General features: G+C 41.1%; 1 protein-coding gene across 4 annotated transcripts in view; it reads left to right on the top strand.

Annotated features, from left to right (window-relative positions):
- Positions 1-16,459, top strand: part of PPM1H (protein phosphatase, Mg2+/Mn2+ dependent 1H) — a 131,645-nt gene that overhangs the window by 88,042 nt on the left and 27,144 nt on the right. For all 4 annotated transcript variants that reach the window (XR_005700563.2, XM_040062542.2, XM_040062545.2 and 1 more), the window contains exons 5-6: positions 1,391-1,475; positions 8,531-8,649. Coding sequence is in view for 3 of the 4 variants with exons in the window: in XM_040062542.2 (XP_039918476.1) it covers positions 1,391-1,475; positions 8,531-8,649 (204 nt within the window). In the remaining variant the exon portion in view is untranslated. The remainder of the gene's footprint in view (positions 1-1,390; positions 1,476-8,530; positions 8,650-16,459) is intronic.

Raw genomic sequence — 16,459 nt, 5'->3', positions numbered from 1 at the left:
ACTCATAGATAATGCTGCTGCCTTTTGCATACTAGCAATAGTAGATGACAATTTGCAGACAATTTTAATCCAATGACCAATCCACAAGACTTGGAAATCCATCCAATGCCACTAATTTTAGAAAATCAGGTTTGTACCTGAGTTGGTTCAAGGCATCTCAAGATGCCTGTTTTGAATTTAGAAGTTTTAAGTTTTCAGTCTTTGTGTGCCTACCATATTTGTTGGTTGCATTGCAGTGCCATCAGAACACCTGGCATAGAGACAATGACAGCAAATCAATCAAATTATCAAGGGAAGTAAGCTAGCTCATAAATAGGCCATCAGTGGGGTGAAAATATCACAGAAATGGGACCATATAAAACAGAGAGAAACTGGAATCCAAATGGCAAATACTTTTTTAGCTACACCAAATTCTGTCTAAATTCAAGAGGAGAGCCGATACACTGCTGTTATCCAAACACTGAATTAATCTATTGATGGCTGAGGAACAGTTCTGCAACAGGCATTAAAGTCTTTGGGATGATACATAGTTTATCAAAAGTGCCATGCATTGCTCTACTTACAGAGAGATAAATAGTGGAAAGATAAAGGAGCATAGTTCTGTGAGTGAATACATGAATGTAGAATGCGGTAGAAATATTGGGTAAATTCTTTCCTCCTGTGACTTCAGCCAGTGGCATTACATCAGGGAAAGATTGGACCATATTTTGTGTGCAGCATTTCAGGTTGTTAAGAGGCAACAGGCAGGTGTTTGAGAAAATTTTCCCTCTGCCACTTGCAGAAATATGTATGAAATCTCTTGTCTAATCTAATGTCTGCAGTCATTCCATTACCTGCCATCTTTCAGCAGGTAACTAGTTAAATTTGTGTTAAATAGGATTTGCTTTGCTATTTCCATTTACTATTGGAGTAGAAATGTTCTGACATGACATATGACCAGTTAATAATTGGAAAGTTCTTGGATGAGTCATTTGAAGCCAGTAGTTTAGACTGTGTCAGCCACAACTGATATTAAAATCTCCTAAGAGTTGTTCTACAGTCAGTGATTCTGCAGCATCTCCTCTGGGTGTCTGCATTTCACTTAATAAAGATGCCCAGTAGACATCAATTGAAGTAACTCTTGCCTTTGTTGTTTGGATGTTTTTGTGAGCTCTAAAATGAACTTGGCTTATACGAGTATACTTTGTTAGCCAGCCTAAGTAAAGCCCAAAGGATGCAGGGCAGGAATTATCCTGTTCTGCTGACAACCTCACTAGAAAATAAATGGTTTTATTTGACTGTGATTCTGAAGAGAATAAGAGTGTGACTACTCTGTGGTTTTCTCTCTTTTTTTTTTTTTTTTTTTTTTTTTTCCCTTTCCTGTGCTGATGAAGTTTTATTACTTTTACAGAGCTATAATAATCCGAAATGGCGAAGTCATTCCAATGTCTTCAGAATTCACTCCAGAGACTGAACGCCAACGACTTCAGTATCTGGTAAGAGACCTGATGACCAAATCAGGTGCTGCTCATGACAAGCATTGCCCAGTAATATCAAAGGCTCAGAGAAATGCTGCTGAGTTACTGTGGCTCTGTGAAGGATGATGTGTCCACTGAACACCAGTGACTGATCACATATCTCTTTAAGCCATCAGCAAATGTGGAGAAAACGCTGGTAGTGCAAATCTCAGTGGAAGGAGTATTACCACTTCAGCAAAAGCCATCGATTAGCATGGCTGTGCTTGTGTACATTTTTCAGCTGCAGACCCTTCAGCAATGCATTGGTTTTGGATTTTGAGAGCTTAGACATAGAGCTACTGAGCCACAGATTTATTTCAATCCATCCCAGTGCTTACTGTGTGACAGTGTAAAATGCTACACTGCTCTTTGTACGTGAGTGATATTGCAGAGTTCGATTAATTTACTCTAACAGTATGCCAGTAGTATCTCCATCAGGAGAAAGATATCCAACTTAGAGGTGATCTCAGTGAACGTTAGTAGCTGCAGGATACAATGGGTGATCAAAGATTAGTTTTATTTACTGTAGCAGCACCCATAAAGCTGGGACAGGTGACTAGCTAGGGACACATGGGATGCTTTAAAGACCAAGCTGTGTTGGCTGATAAGCTGCCAGAGTAATAAAAGTCAAAATGTATGGTGTTATTTTTCATACAAACCATCCTGTTACTTTTTAAGGTTTTCATCGATGGACAGATCTGTTGGTTGAAGTTGATTAGCTGTTTGTCAAAATGTTGTTCCTAACATTTGGCTGAGAGATTTCCTTTGTGCTTCTGTTCTGCTTTTTCCTTTCAGAAATATAAGCTTCAGCCAAGGCAGGCTCACTCTCAGCCTTGCCTGATTGAAGGTGGGCAGGCCAAGGTTAGTGGTGTTCCCAGGTCTTAAGGTGTCTTCTATTTTCAGCATGGGCCAAGCACTGTGGTTTGAAACTAGACAAAATACCAGTGTTTGAAAGGTGGTGATGGAAGGTTTTAAAGAAAAAAATGTGTTTCCTCAATTGTCACATTTAATTTTTTTTTCAGTCAGATTCATTGGCTTGAAGCTGAAAATTTCAGAGGAAATACTGCTTCGGGACTATTCGTATTCAGAGAACCTGATGTAAAAGAGGCCTAATAAATATTTACAATTCAGTTACATTTAAAATCATTTGTTTGCCTCTAAAATAAAAGGTATCTTTAGCATCTAGGGAATCTGCTACTTCTGTAGGAAATATGAGATAAAACATTGCCTACAAGGGCTTTTTTTTTTCTCTTTTGATGTCCTTTCTGGCTTAAATTTGAAACTAGTAGCTGATCTGAAAAGCTTTTCTGCTGTTTCCTGTGGAAAATTCCTTTACGTTTGTTTATCTATTTTAATTCTGTATGTAACAAATATGCCAGGTCTGTGGGTATCATGTTCAAAGAGAGTACATGCAAGACAGCAAGAGCATGAAACAGAATTACAGATCATTTCAAGCACAACATTCCATAAGTAAGATTTTTACTCTCGTGTTTGAACAAAAGAAAAAGGTGACCCCAAATTTCTTGCAAGGTCGGCATAAGCATTACACTTCAACATTTGCATGTCTTGCTAATTAGATCCCAAATAATTCCTCGTACTCACTTGTTTGTCCCCAGGTTCTGCTATTAGTCTAATCTACCATCAACATCTCTCATCTGTTGTTCTGTCTGAAAGTTACTTACTTTGAGTCTATTTTCTTATTTGCAGTTAAACCTGAGTTTCTTTGTTTCAAATATGTTGCACTGCTCTCCCTGCACAAAAAGAAGAAGATCCCTTAATCACGTCAGCATTAATATTTTACTTGGTAAATGCAGAGATGCTGTTCACTATGAGGAAGTTACTGTACAAGCAAAGGGAGGGTATGGATTTACAGCCTACAGGCTGTTCCCTGTGCAGCAGACACCGTTGGTGCAGTCAGGATTCAGGTTCCCTCTGCCTTTAGCACCTGTTGATTGTTTCAGTCACACAGGGTGTTCTTTTAGGCCCTCTTTTCTGAGCCTAAATTTCTCTGTGGAAAGAAATCCATGTGATAATGAGTTCTTTGGGTTATATGAGTATCTTTTTATGAAGTCCTCCAACCTAGTCTTAGACAAAACTGTGCTTCAGCTAATACTGATTGAGTAACTGAGAGGGGAGAGAAGCAGATGTTTTCGCTGTCTTGGCAGGTTTATTGCCAGGCATCCAAGAATGGCCTTGGCAGTAGGCCTCTGGCATGGAAACCTGAAAAGAGCAAGTTGACTATCCAGTCGTTCTGACTTTGAAGTGGCTCTGAGCCTGATCATCACTCCATAGGAGGGCAGTGGGGGGGCAGCATAGAGCTGCGGACTTCAGGCTGGCTATATGGCAGAGAGAGACTTTATGTCAGGCAGCTTGTGAGAGTATTGCAGAAGGCAGTCAATCCTTCAGTCAGAGAGTACTTCTTAAGATTTACAGTGTGAAAGCTTTGCACCAGTATTTCCTTGGTCCTTTGGCTTCTGTGGAGGTTCAGTGCGCCATGTTGCTTCCCTTCCACTGGCGGGCCTTCAAAAGTCTCCTTTAATTCTGAATTTCTGTGTCTCTTGTTTTTAGCACTGTAGCAGGAGAGCTCCACATAGCACTTGGGAAGACTTCCCATATCAGTGCATCTTGAAGGAAAAAAAATCCAGTAGTTACTGGGAACTGCTCTGGTACATTCAGCAGTTGTGCAGGCAGTGACAGCCAGAAGCAATTATTCTTTCATCTTCTGAGGAGACTTAATTTCCGTCACGATAATCTAAATTTCAACAGTAAATAGGATAGATTTTGTTACTTATTCTCTTGGAAAATGTGTTTAAAATGAATGGTGAGTTGAGCATTCTGCAGATGGGTGTATTTCTATTTAGTTACTGAAGCTGCACTTCCAAGATGTTGTGAGGTCAATCAACGTGGTGTTTGCAGCATCTTCATTTGTGCAGCCAAACAGCCCCTCAAAAGTTCAACAGAAATGGTGCACCACTGCTACCAGTGCAGGTGTCACTGCTAGTGGAGACTGGGTGGCCACCAGTGGAAGTGACCATGGGTGCTGTTTGTGTTTGCCACCATTCAAGCAAAGGTCCATGAGCACAATAGCCATTAGCTCAAAGGGGATCTATTCTTATTTTGTTGCTCAAGTGAGCATAAAAGTGACAATAACTCACCTGCTGAAGGATGCCTGCAGTACCTGAGCCTGAAGAGGAAATGCACCTAAGTCTCCTAAATATCCAGTCAGCACTTCGATTACAAGTCAGTCAAGATGTAATTCTCTTACAGGTTTTGGCTCCCTGTATCATCCAGCATAGGATTGCTTCAGCTATCTGACAGTCGATGATACTGTGATAAAAGAGATGTGTAGTTCCATTAAGGTCCTGGCCTTTCACAAGATGAGAGACCAATCAAGAGATGGATTTGACTTCTAGTCTTCTCCTTTTACCACCACATCCTTTACTTTTAATCTCTCTTTGGTTTAAACGGTAATGGCTGAGTCATTTGCAAAACTTCTGGGTGCATTGGGCTGTGCATGCTGTTGTGAGCAGTAGTACCATATAGCAGAATATTCTTTTGGAGGAAAGGGCACAGTATAATAAAAGTATAAACTTGTAAGATATAGTTGGTGTATGGGGAAGCAGCAAATCTGAAAATAGCGCAGAATGCAGAGAAACCACTAGTGCCAGCAACTTGCCAGTGCCATGCTTACTGAAGGAGCTGGAAAAGGTAGTGGCAAGCCTTACTGAGGTACGGATAAGATACATGCAGTGCTTCCTGCCACCTAATTAACTGGCATGCAAGTGGGTAAGTCTGGGTTTATCTTAATTTCATGTTTGATTTTCTAATCACCAGGAATCACAGCAGGAAGTAAATGCCCTCTTTAAACAACCATGACTAATATTTCTTTGACTGTATTCCATTTTAAACAACTAATTTTTAATTCAATACATCCAACCACAAAATACACCATAAAATGGCAGAGTACCAAAAACATACATTGCCAGATTTATGCCAAAAAGCTCTAACAGCTTCTGAAAGAGAAAATGTGAAAAATGTTCTAGTTCCATAACACAGAATAACAATGTTGTCTGAAAATACCTCGTAAGGATATAGGAAGTGTTTGACAGCCACACTATTTGTTAAATTTCAAGTTCTCTGAATGATGTTTCTGATCTAAGGTTCTTGCAAATTGAGACTAAACAAATTTAAAAAATTAAAAATATGTTGTGTCATCACAGGTGAAATTCTGGTTGTCAGTTCACTTACCTTTGTTTTGTTTGATCACTTGAGGGGATTTCATAGTTCTGCTTGTATATCTGTCTGAAAGATCTGTAGATTTTTAAACGGTTGCTTTTTATTAATTTTCTGGTTCTGCTGCCCAGCATGGTTTTGTTGAGATGGGGAGAAGAGTCCTGCCTTGTACATGGAGAACAGTTCTCAACAAACCCAACTGGAAGTTGCAGCTGAGTTTTATAGTAGAACCTTCTTCTCTCTGTAGAATTACCAGTGAAACATCAAAAATAACTGTTTAAAAAATTGGAAAAAATACAGAAAATTAAAATATAAAGCAAAGCACAACAAAATTTCCCATTTCTTCACATAAGAATTCAGATCACAGACACCAGAAGCTTCCAAATTGCTCTTTTCCCTCCATTTCATGACGCCAAAAATATTAGAATCAAGTTAAGATCTCTGGATTGTACATCAAGCATTGAGGGCTGGCTGCGGAAGAGAAGTCTTATTTGAACATTAGCAGTCCATGGTAACTGTGCCAGCTTTATTAATCTTATTTCAGTTCTGACCTCAGATTTTCCATCTAAGTAAGTCTTTATGCAATGCAGTCTCTCCTGATTGCTTTACCTTTTCAATAAAGGAAATTCTTGTTTTTAAGTGAAAAAATGCTAAAAACCTGTAATGTTTTTCTTTTGGACCTCTTATTCAGACTGATAATCTCACAATCTTAGGTTAGATAACTTCATTTTGATATCAGGTGTGATGGTTTTTTCTTTAAGTATGACCTTGTTATGTAGGCAGGTGACAGTATTTAGCTGGTAGTGGTTTGTAATGTTTTAATCAAGATAGGCTGTGCATTTTTAAAATTAACTGAGTTGCACTTTCAGTGCAGACTGACTTTGTTGTTTACAATATCACAGACTAGAAAAAATTTTAAAATACCAAAACCAATCTAGCTCTTTGTTATCATACAAAGAACAAATATCGTTCATATGTTACATCATATTAATATTCATATTAATACATCAAATCATTAGGATTTTTCTGTCTTTTTTGCAACTGGAATGAAAATAAATAAAGTAAAAAGCTTATGTGTACTTTTAAATGAAGAAGTTCCAGAGTTCTGGAAGTGTGAAAAGCCTCATGTGGACTAATACTGCTGAACTTCTCAAAAGTCACTAGTGCTTCTCAACCATTTCTGTAATGAGGAGAGGGATCCAATTAGAGGAGAGGACAAAAGTATTTGGGTGGAGAAGGGGACCTTGGCTGACTGTAGACTGAAGGAAAAAACATGTAATTCCCTTAACTGTACACTGAGAGAATTTGATGGAGTTCCTGTTCCAGGAAGGGATCGTGATGTCAAGATCACTTGCGTGCTTGAAAGCCACCTCTTGAAAGCAGAATCCAATCTTACTGGCTACACACAGCAACCTTCCTCAGTCCTGTTCCAACAAAGCTTGAGGTGTTTGCTGGAAGGATGTCTGATGATAGAAAGTGGTGTGATGTGCTGAGGCTGATGGAGCTCCTATTAAACTGTGTGGGAGCCAGCTCAACTCTTAAATACAGGAAATATTTTATTGTGAACTATCTGCATGACAAATGCCAGGTAGATCAATAAGGGCTTCCAGTGCTTCCTGCTGCTTACCTTTGATGAGCACTAGATTTATGACATACCCACAAACTAAACCCCAGCTCATTTCATCTCCCTTGATGGCAGCTGCTGCTGAAGATAAGACAGACTTTATTGCCTTAACTGGCTGGATAAGGAAGAAGAGTTATCTGCAAAAAGGTTAAGAAATGCAACTTTTTTCAGTTTCCTAGCCAATTTGACTGTGTCTTTCATAAGAGCTTGGTCATAATGCAGCTTTGAGGAAGAAAAGAGAAATGCTTGTTTATTTGAGTACTAAAGAAAAAGGAGTGAGATTTATTCCAGAAAGAAAAAATAGAGTCTGTCTGGGATTAACCTATCATGTCAAGTGATCTATGTATAAATTCAATCCAAAAATTTACACAGTGGATGAAGAGCCTCATGATGCTCTCAACTATGGTCAGCTTTGGAGAACATGAGCCAGAAGCAGAACTCTGGCAAAGAGGCCTCCCAGCATCTGCAGAGCAGTGCTCCAGAAAGGAAGTGAGCAGCATTTGAACATTAAAACCATCAAAGACCTTAGTTGCAGTTGTGACACAAAACTGTTTCTGCTTTTTTAAAGTATTTTGCATGAAGGATGTAGTTCTTCAAAAACAAGAAAATAAATTGCTCTGTAGCTTGTGCTCTTTTGCAGTGTCATGTGATGGGGTGCATTTTTCTCGAGGTGGTGACGAAGTGTGGTAGCAGTGTTAGGTTTTCTGTGTTGTTGGCATAGCTGGGCTATTAGGAGTCAAAAATCGTGAGCTTTACTGCACACTCACCCATCCAACTATCTCCATAGCTTTGTATTTGATCATTCCTTCCTCTCTTGCTGACTTACAAAAGAACATGTGTTCTATTTTACAAAGCTCTGCAGACTCCTTCAGGGTTAATGGATGAAGTGTAGTTTAGAGATCCCAAATCTTGAGGAGCAGGGAGAAGAAATGAAGGATTCTGAGGGCAAGAGGACTGCCCCCTATAAGGCTGCTGCTGGATATCAGGCAGGGGCAGAAATGGTGTATGTACTTGTTTGCTGAAACGGAGTACATAATCTTCCTTATTTAAAAAGAAGGGTAGAGGAGTGGGTGGAATTTGTGTGGGAAGGGACCAGGAGGGCATGGTAATACTACCTCATTAAAAATAGATAATGTCTTGTTTTATGTGGTATCTGTGGTTTGATTTCTGCCCGCAGGCTTACATGCAGCCCCACTTGCTGGGAAATGAATTCACACATTTAGAGTTTCCACGGAGGGTGCAGCGCAAGGAAGTTGGAAAGAGGATGCTGTACCGTGACTTCAACATGACTGGCTGGTAAGAATGTGTCCTTCTCAGAATGGGGTCAGCCTTCTGCCTCAAGCAAGGCCTGTTTTGTACCTGTATTGGATTAGTGTACACTGCATCACACATGGAGGTGTACCCCTGCGTACTAAAAGAAAAGGCATTTCCTTCTTTCAGGTGTATCATTCTTCAAGAAGATCATGTTTTAAATAAGTTGACCTCCCTCCACAGAGTTCATTTTAATGTGTGAGCACTCGAAGCGGAGCAAGCATATAAAGGCAAAGATGTGCCAGGGGATCTTTCTGAAAGCTAAACAATTTTCCTATCTTGGCAGTAGCTTTTTATAAATTCTGGATCAGTAGGTCAGACATTTGTCTTTTAAACCAAGATGATGGGCCATCATGCCATCACATGCCAAGGAAGGCTGGCAGAAGGGAAGAGCTGCCTCCCCTACTCCACTGCAGCTGGCCCTTGGTTTGGATATCACTTGAGGAACTCTTTTGCACATGGGCCCATCTGAACACAACCAGCCTCAAATGAAAAGGCTTGAATGAACAGCATGGACTTAAATAAGTGAAGACAGAAAGAATGATGTTGGGGTTTTTTTGTTTCTGGCTAAATGTCTTCATTGTTTTTTGCGGGTTCAAGAGGCTCCTTGGAGAAGCCCTGTTCTTTGCTGTTGTGAGTTCTGTGCATGACCTATAAATGTAAAAGCCCAATATAGGCAAATGGTCTTCCTTTCCATGATATTTGTGTTTTAGTGTCTGTAGTAAATGACCTTTCAGGAAGAAAAAGAATAGAGGGGTTAAAAAGGAAGCCTATATGCTCACATATAACTACAGCGCTACATAACTTTTGCTTCGTTCCATGCTTTATGTACTATAAATATAATGATGTTTTAATTGCAGAATAGTGATCTAAGTTTAATATAATCTGAAGTGTTTGTGCAGAACATGTAAATCTGAGAATTACCATCATTGTCTGTCATCTTGAACAGCTGCTAGTAGAATATGCAGTTTCACCCTGAGAATGATGATGTCACATTTTAAAAAGGCTACAGGCATGAGCAAAAGAATAGGAACAGAATGAGAACATTGGATCAACTGAGGACTTAGACAGCAAAACATTTGGAAGATTATGAGACACTCTCCCAATTTCTGCAGAAGGAGAGTTTTTTGTTAAACTCTCAGATGTCTCTGGAGGCGCCAGTAAAGAATGGTTTCATGTAGACTTCCAAAAGCTCTCTTTCAAGATGTGACATGCCAGTTGGGACGAAAAACATGTGGGGGAGAGCTACAGAAATATCATAGGCCAGGAACTTCCTGAAGGGAGGGCAAGAACAGATTTCTGTCATCATGGTTGGAAGGCAAAGAGGGTTTCTTCAGAGAGTTGTTTTGTATTTCCCTGATTGGTTAGTGGTCTGGAAAGGAAGTCAGGTTGGAATGCTGAAGTTGCAGCACTGGCAGGTGACACCACAGCTCTTTTCCTGTTTATCAAGAATGACCATGAGGTACTGCAAAGGTCTAAGTGATTAACGCAAATGGGCATCACAGTGATCAAATATGGTATTGATAAATACAAAGTAAAGCCTCAAGGGGTAAAAATAACTATGCACACTAGAGGTTCCAAATAAAATGTCAAAAAACTCAATGGAAGCTTTGCTTACTACAGTATTTTTTCCAGTCCAAATTACCAGCAGAATGTTGAGATTCGTACAGCAATGGAACGAATCTTCACTTAACTTTCAGACACAGTTTAAAAGTACTAAGTGAAGAGATAATCCTGTATATTTGTTTCTACCTCATCTATGAATGTGTGCATAGTACTTTGCCTTATCAAAATGGTTATTACATAGTTAGTACTGTTTGGCATTAGAAAAAGGGACAGAAGTTCTAAATGTGGAGTAATGAGTAAGTTAGAAGAGCTTTGGTAAGTCAAACTGGCAGACTTGATTCAACGTGTTGCTTTTCAGTACTGGTTTGTGAACTCTCTTAGCTCTAGCATATAGCAGGGAGGAGAAGAGAATTGTTTTCTGGTTGATTTTTCTGAAGTTCCTGAAATCTAGGACACACATTGATACAGTTAGAGATTCTAATATGGTCAATGCAAAAATTGTCACCAATTCAGTACCAATATGCTTAGCTGTAAGCAGTTCTGGAATAAATGCTTGAACTGTGACTTGAAAATTCATCTCTGAATTCATCACAATATTGTCCCAGAAAAAGGTGGCCTGTGCCAAGCAAAAGCATGTGGAGACTGTAATGAGGGTACCTCTACCTGCTGTTCTTTTTGACTTCTGGATGGAAGTGAAAAATGAGGCCTACATTTTTCTCCTAATAAAAGAATTGGAATCTTTCAGCTGCTCCATATTGCACAACTGGTGCATCACTTACCTCTTTGGTTGCCTCGGGACAATAAAAAGATGACAAAATTGCTCTATTGCCATACATTTGTGTAAAACAGAGCCCTTCTAAATAAGGATCCTTTTTTTTTTGCAAGGTTACACCCAAGGTGTTTGTTATCCATTGAATTGTGTGCAGTGATCCCCTAGGAAGAGGAGAAGCAATCTGTTTTTTGTTTATCTAAAAGTCTGGGTCAGTTTGAGTGGTTGTGACTGTGGACAAGATATTAGTTTTCCAGTTTGGTGGTCCCTCAGAGGTGACGGTTTGAGGTGGCAGAGGTTTCTCAGTGGCTGTTTTCCACTTCAGTGATTTTCCTTATATTTTCTTCCCTTTCTTATTCCTGGATTCAACCGATGCATCAGGACGCAGTGGCCGAGGACATGTCTGTTTTGCATTTGTTTCTAAGGACACTATCTATCATGGAGAATAAATTAGCATATATATTCCTTTTCTAGAAAATGTCAGATGGTGTTTTGGCCAGCCAGAGCTTGATACACTAAAATGCTGCTGAACTTTTATCACATACAATGCAGATGATCAATTGTCTGAATGGTTTTTTGGTCACTAACCTCACTGTGTGTTGACATTTGCACATACATGTAGAGAGGTGCAGGTGATATTAGGAAGAAACTGCCACTCTTACACTTAATTACTTAATCCTTTAGTGAGAGAGCGTAGAACACTCTCTGCTTTGATGTTTCCTCAGGAAAATAAACCATTTTATTTTTTTATTTTACATTTCAGTATACTTTTTCTGTTTTGTATTAGAAGCTGTATGACTTTTTTTCCTTGATTTTTATCCTCCTCCTTTGCTCCAGAGCTTTTCAGATTCTCAACAATGCCTTGGCTTGCCCAGCTTGTTTGGATTACAAAAGATTATTGTCTTTGGGTCTGTTATAATGTATTTGGCCTTTTTTTTCCCCTGCTTTTTGACTTTTTTTTTTTTTTTTTTTTCTTTTTTTTTTTTCTTTTTTTTTTTCATGTGAAGTTTCCACACTGGCTTTGTCTCCATAGCCCACAGTGGTAGCACAGCTGCCAAGTTTCCCCACAGTGTTAGGACAACCACTGATCCAGCAATGTCTACTGCATCACTAGTCCAGGCTGCCTGTGACTGCTTTGAAGCCAGCCTTTCCCTTCTTGCTCCAGCTTGCCTACCCTTTCTCCTTTCTTTTCAGTGGCAATTGCAATGAGAAATCATGCTGTATTAAATATATGTAAAATAAATCCCACACTGCTGGGAGCTGACCATGAGCTGCCCTTCCTGCAGCCTTGCCCCACGTGGGTTGTGGTTGAACGACAATTGCAAAATGTGTAGTGTAGCTGGCAAGGCATCTTAAGAGCAGTGTGTCCTGCTGAACAAGCTTTTGAGCTGTCTCGAACCATAATTTGCTGTCAGATATCTGTGTTACTGACAGTCTTTCACAGCTGGGTCTCTGGGCTGGAGTTTTCAAGCCCAGGCCTTGCAGAGGTTAGACTTGTATTGAAGAGAGGTGTCCTGGTGGCTTTGACAAGTCCTGGCAACAGAAGCAACGGGAAAAACTCAGAGACCATGTAAGCAGAGAGTGGTCAAGTGCTAAAAAGCGGGGTGAGTAACCTGAAGTGGGAAATATGGAGGGGAAAACAGCAGGCCTGGTGATAGCTGCTTCTTTAAAGGACTGCACAGAATTAGTGTTCTCTGTCTCTGGTTTTTATTTAAAGTTAACACACAGTTGATCAGATTTCCTTCATGTGTACATCCAGCGTGAACAATTTTGAAGTACTTTGCTTTGGTTAAATCCTTGAACCTTCTCAAACTTGGCTGTCTGATTGGTTGTGTCCTTCACTATGGCTACTTCCAGGGTTCCTTCTCAGCCTCCTGTGGGGCTGGGGGAGCCATACAGCTCTGTGCTTAACTGAAGGCATCCAGAAGGCACTACCAGTTGGCATCAACTTTGGTGGTTTCAAAATTAATTTTTTTGCTTCTCCTTTGGAACAAAAACAGTGGCTTTTCTTCTGCTTGCATTGAAGTGGAGTTCTTTAAAGGCATATTTCCAGATCACAACTTCAGTGCTTTGACTTGATTTAGCATGAAAAAAAAGACCTAGATAACAAGTATGGGTTTTGACCTCTTTGTTGGTTGCTTCCTTTGCCCTCCAGGGCAGAGCTGAGCTGCACCCCATCAGAAATGGTCTGAGGCAGTGTAGTGCCCACCACATACCATGGGCTGAAGCCCAAGGCGGCAGCAAGTAAGAAAATTGGGCACTGTCTCTGAGCACGCCTTCGTTGCAGCAGCAGTGAGCCTTTGCCAGTTCTGTGTCCGTGTGTCTGGTGAGGGAGTGCTGTGGCACATGGGGTCAGCCTCCAAGGGTCAGCCCGTGCTGGAGAACCGCCTGCCTGCATGATTTATTCCAGAGCAGGATGGCTGGTGCCCTGAGGCGAGCACTATGCAAAACCCATTTTATTCTAGAGTCAATATTGTCCACTGCCTGGAAAGCTGCCAGCCTGCTCTGCGCTCGCCCTTTTCTTTCCAACAGGGAATGTCTTTCAGCCTCTAAGCATCTGATTAAAAAAGCAACTTCACTTTTCAAGCCGTTTTATTTTGTTTGGGATGGATGCCTTTTGCTTTCATTGTGCAGCCAGCCTTGCCGTCTGCGGTTCAGACTCCAGCTCACAAAAACCAGGCTCTCATTAATCACTTATAGGGGATCCAGAATACCCTGGTGAGAGCCAATGTACATGTTTTGCTTGGTAATGTGTGAGCTGATTTGAACAAATATTGCCAATGTGGCCGCTATCTTACTCTTTATTGCTGGGCACAATGTCCTTTGACAGCACATTTAGGTAGCCTGCCCAAGGAGTGCCTGAGCAGATTGAGAAATGCCACAGAAATGCTTTATGGAGCTGGCACCTGTGCTGCACCCTCCTTTAATATAAATTGATTTATTGAATCAAGCACAGAAGCCCTGATACAGAAACCTCAGGCTATAGTCTCTAGAGAACCACCTAATAAAACAGCCCCAACTGACACTCCTCATTAGCTTTTCCACTGATCCCAAGGCAGTATTTAAAGTGACAGTGTCCCTCTTTCTGGCCTGAATTTATCTGCTGGCTAATGCCTGTGGGTCTAATTAGCTTAGCATTATTAGTCTTATTCAGATAAGCTGCATTTCCTAACAGCTTGATTCCAACTTGTAAGAAGTAATTGGAAGTCTGCAAACCTTGTACTCTAACCTGCTTGATTGCACCTTTTACCCAAAATCATGTAATTTACAAAAAGTCATCCTTTCCCCTCCCTCCCCCCCCTTTTTTTTTTTTTTGAGCTTTTTTGTCTAGTGAAACATTCTGTGTTTCTTCTGCTGAAATCCTGGCTGTATCGTTGTGTTTGAGACCTCAGCCGTGTCCTTTGTACAACCGCCAGGGAGAGATCAAATTTTGATTTCATAATTACTTCACAAGAAAGCAACCTTTTCACCAGTCATGCCTGGTATTAATTTCCTTCCAGCAACTTACATTTTCATATTTTAATGATTATGGGGCACCTTTGCAGCACTGGGCTCTTCTGGTGAGAAAGAGAGGATGTCAGTTTTGCAGCAGAAACCATCATCTGCAGTCACCTGCCTTGCTTTCTGTGTCCATGCTTTTGTCTCTCGCTGCAAGGTGGTGGGGAGCGGAGGGGACATGCCTCGTTGGTGCACACAACTAGAGCAGCTTGCTGGGCTGTCCCTAGGTATCTGGGGCACAGTTCTGCGATGATGAATGGCTGTTTGCAATGTGCATGTTATGCATCTTTTCAAGATTTGGAGCCCTCACTGCAGGAACAGCAGGAGGAGAGAGCTGACCTGCTGTGCACGTCTCATGACGGTGATGAATGGCTTTCCCCCAAGTGTGCGCATGCCACAGGATCTGAACCAGTCTTTGGAGTAGAAGAAAGAAACAGGAAAGAAATACTGCTGCAACAAAAGAGAAAGCTTAAATCTAGAGTAAAGCTCTGTGTAAATGGCCTCTCTGGGGCCAAATGAGAGTGATAAGAATGAGGTTGGTCTGAGTCATGTCCTGCAAGAACATATCCTTCTGGAAGCCGTGCATCTGAGACCTGTCCCTGTGCGGCTGTGCATCTCCACTTGGGCTCTGCCTTTGTGTGGAATCAGGTGCTGCATATGCAAGGGCAAACAAAAGAATCCTAGTCTGTTTTGTCAGAAGGAAACTAAACTGGAATGAGAGAATCTTCGATCTGAAAATCCAAGCAAAATCAGCCCTTCTCCCTGATAAGGTGAAGTCTCCTTCCACACTCTGGCTGCCCCATCTGCACGAATTTAACATAACCTCAGCTGAACCCATAGAAGTTCTCTTTCTTTCCCCTGCTACCAAAGATTGATTTATGACTCTGCTTCTGGCTGAGAGGAGACTCCTTGCTCCTTGGAGGAGTTTCCAACACTGCATGGAATGGTGAGGTCTCTGCTTGCTATGTCTTACTGCCTCCTCCATCCTGCACTGCAGAGATCTTTCCTGGAAGAATTTGCTTTGTGATTCCTCCTTAACCTTAATCTCCTTTGCTTCCAGAGGATCCCAGCTAGCGAGTGTGGACCAGGCACTGTGAGTTTAACATGTAGCCTTTCTCCCATCTGCCTCACAACATTTTAACAAGAAATATGGCAAAATACGAATTTACAAATGGTATTTCTATCCATTACAGTGCACTCCAGTGCACTTAGCCCACAGTGTTAGCACTTCCCTTACCCCTCTATCTCCAGAGTAAATTGCTGACATACCTTCCTGTTTGTCTTTTCAGAGTAGAAGAAATTAAATAAATGCTAAGAAGTGCTCAAGGCAGCAAGTTCGCTGGGGCAAAAAAGAAAGGCTTAGCCTTCTGAGGCTGTTGCAGAAGGTGAACCTGCTCGATGTGCAGCTGCAGTATCTGCACAAAGGTTTTGCCACTCAGTAGTGGAAGCTCGACAGGTCACAAGCAGTGATTGAAAGCACTTGCAGTACTGTCCCTCCCAGCCTCTGCTTTTAAATACCTTCATTAATTTTTTTCCTTATTTATCTTTTTTTTGGGCAAGGACCTGTCTAAATGCTTGAGATGCTTGATAGTCCTGTCCCTGACTTTTCTTCTACCACTTTTGTTGTCATCATTGTTGAGATGACCACAGCACTCAAGAGTGCTCCTTTAAAGACTTCAGGGGGCCTCAAGTATCAGTCCCATGTTATCTGGAAGTCTTTCATAGCTTTTCTATGTTGCAGTCCCATGAGTAGCTCCACACAGCTCTGGCTCTTTCTCTCCTTCTTCTGCCTTCCCAGCTCTCACCTTCCTGTCCCTAGCACAGCCATCTTACCCTTTCTGTCCCTCACACAACCTCCTGTTCCTTCCTCCTTGCAGCACAGCCAGCAGACTCCAACTGACTCCTCTACCAGCTAATTCACTCTTTGATCACCCATAGCTGTGAGGGCAAGGCTGTTCACAC

This window comes from Hirundo rustica, chromosome 4, assembly GCF_015227805.2.
Source record: "Hirundo rustica isolate bHirRus1 chromosome 4, bHirRus1.pri.v3, whole genome shotgun sequence".
NCBI lineage: Eukaryota > Metazoa > Chordata > Aves > Passeriformes > Hirundinidae > Hirundo > Hirundo rustica.
The sequence above is the reverse complement of the archived record's forward strand: the minus strand, read 5'-3'. Positions and strand labels throughout refer to the sequence as shown.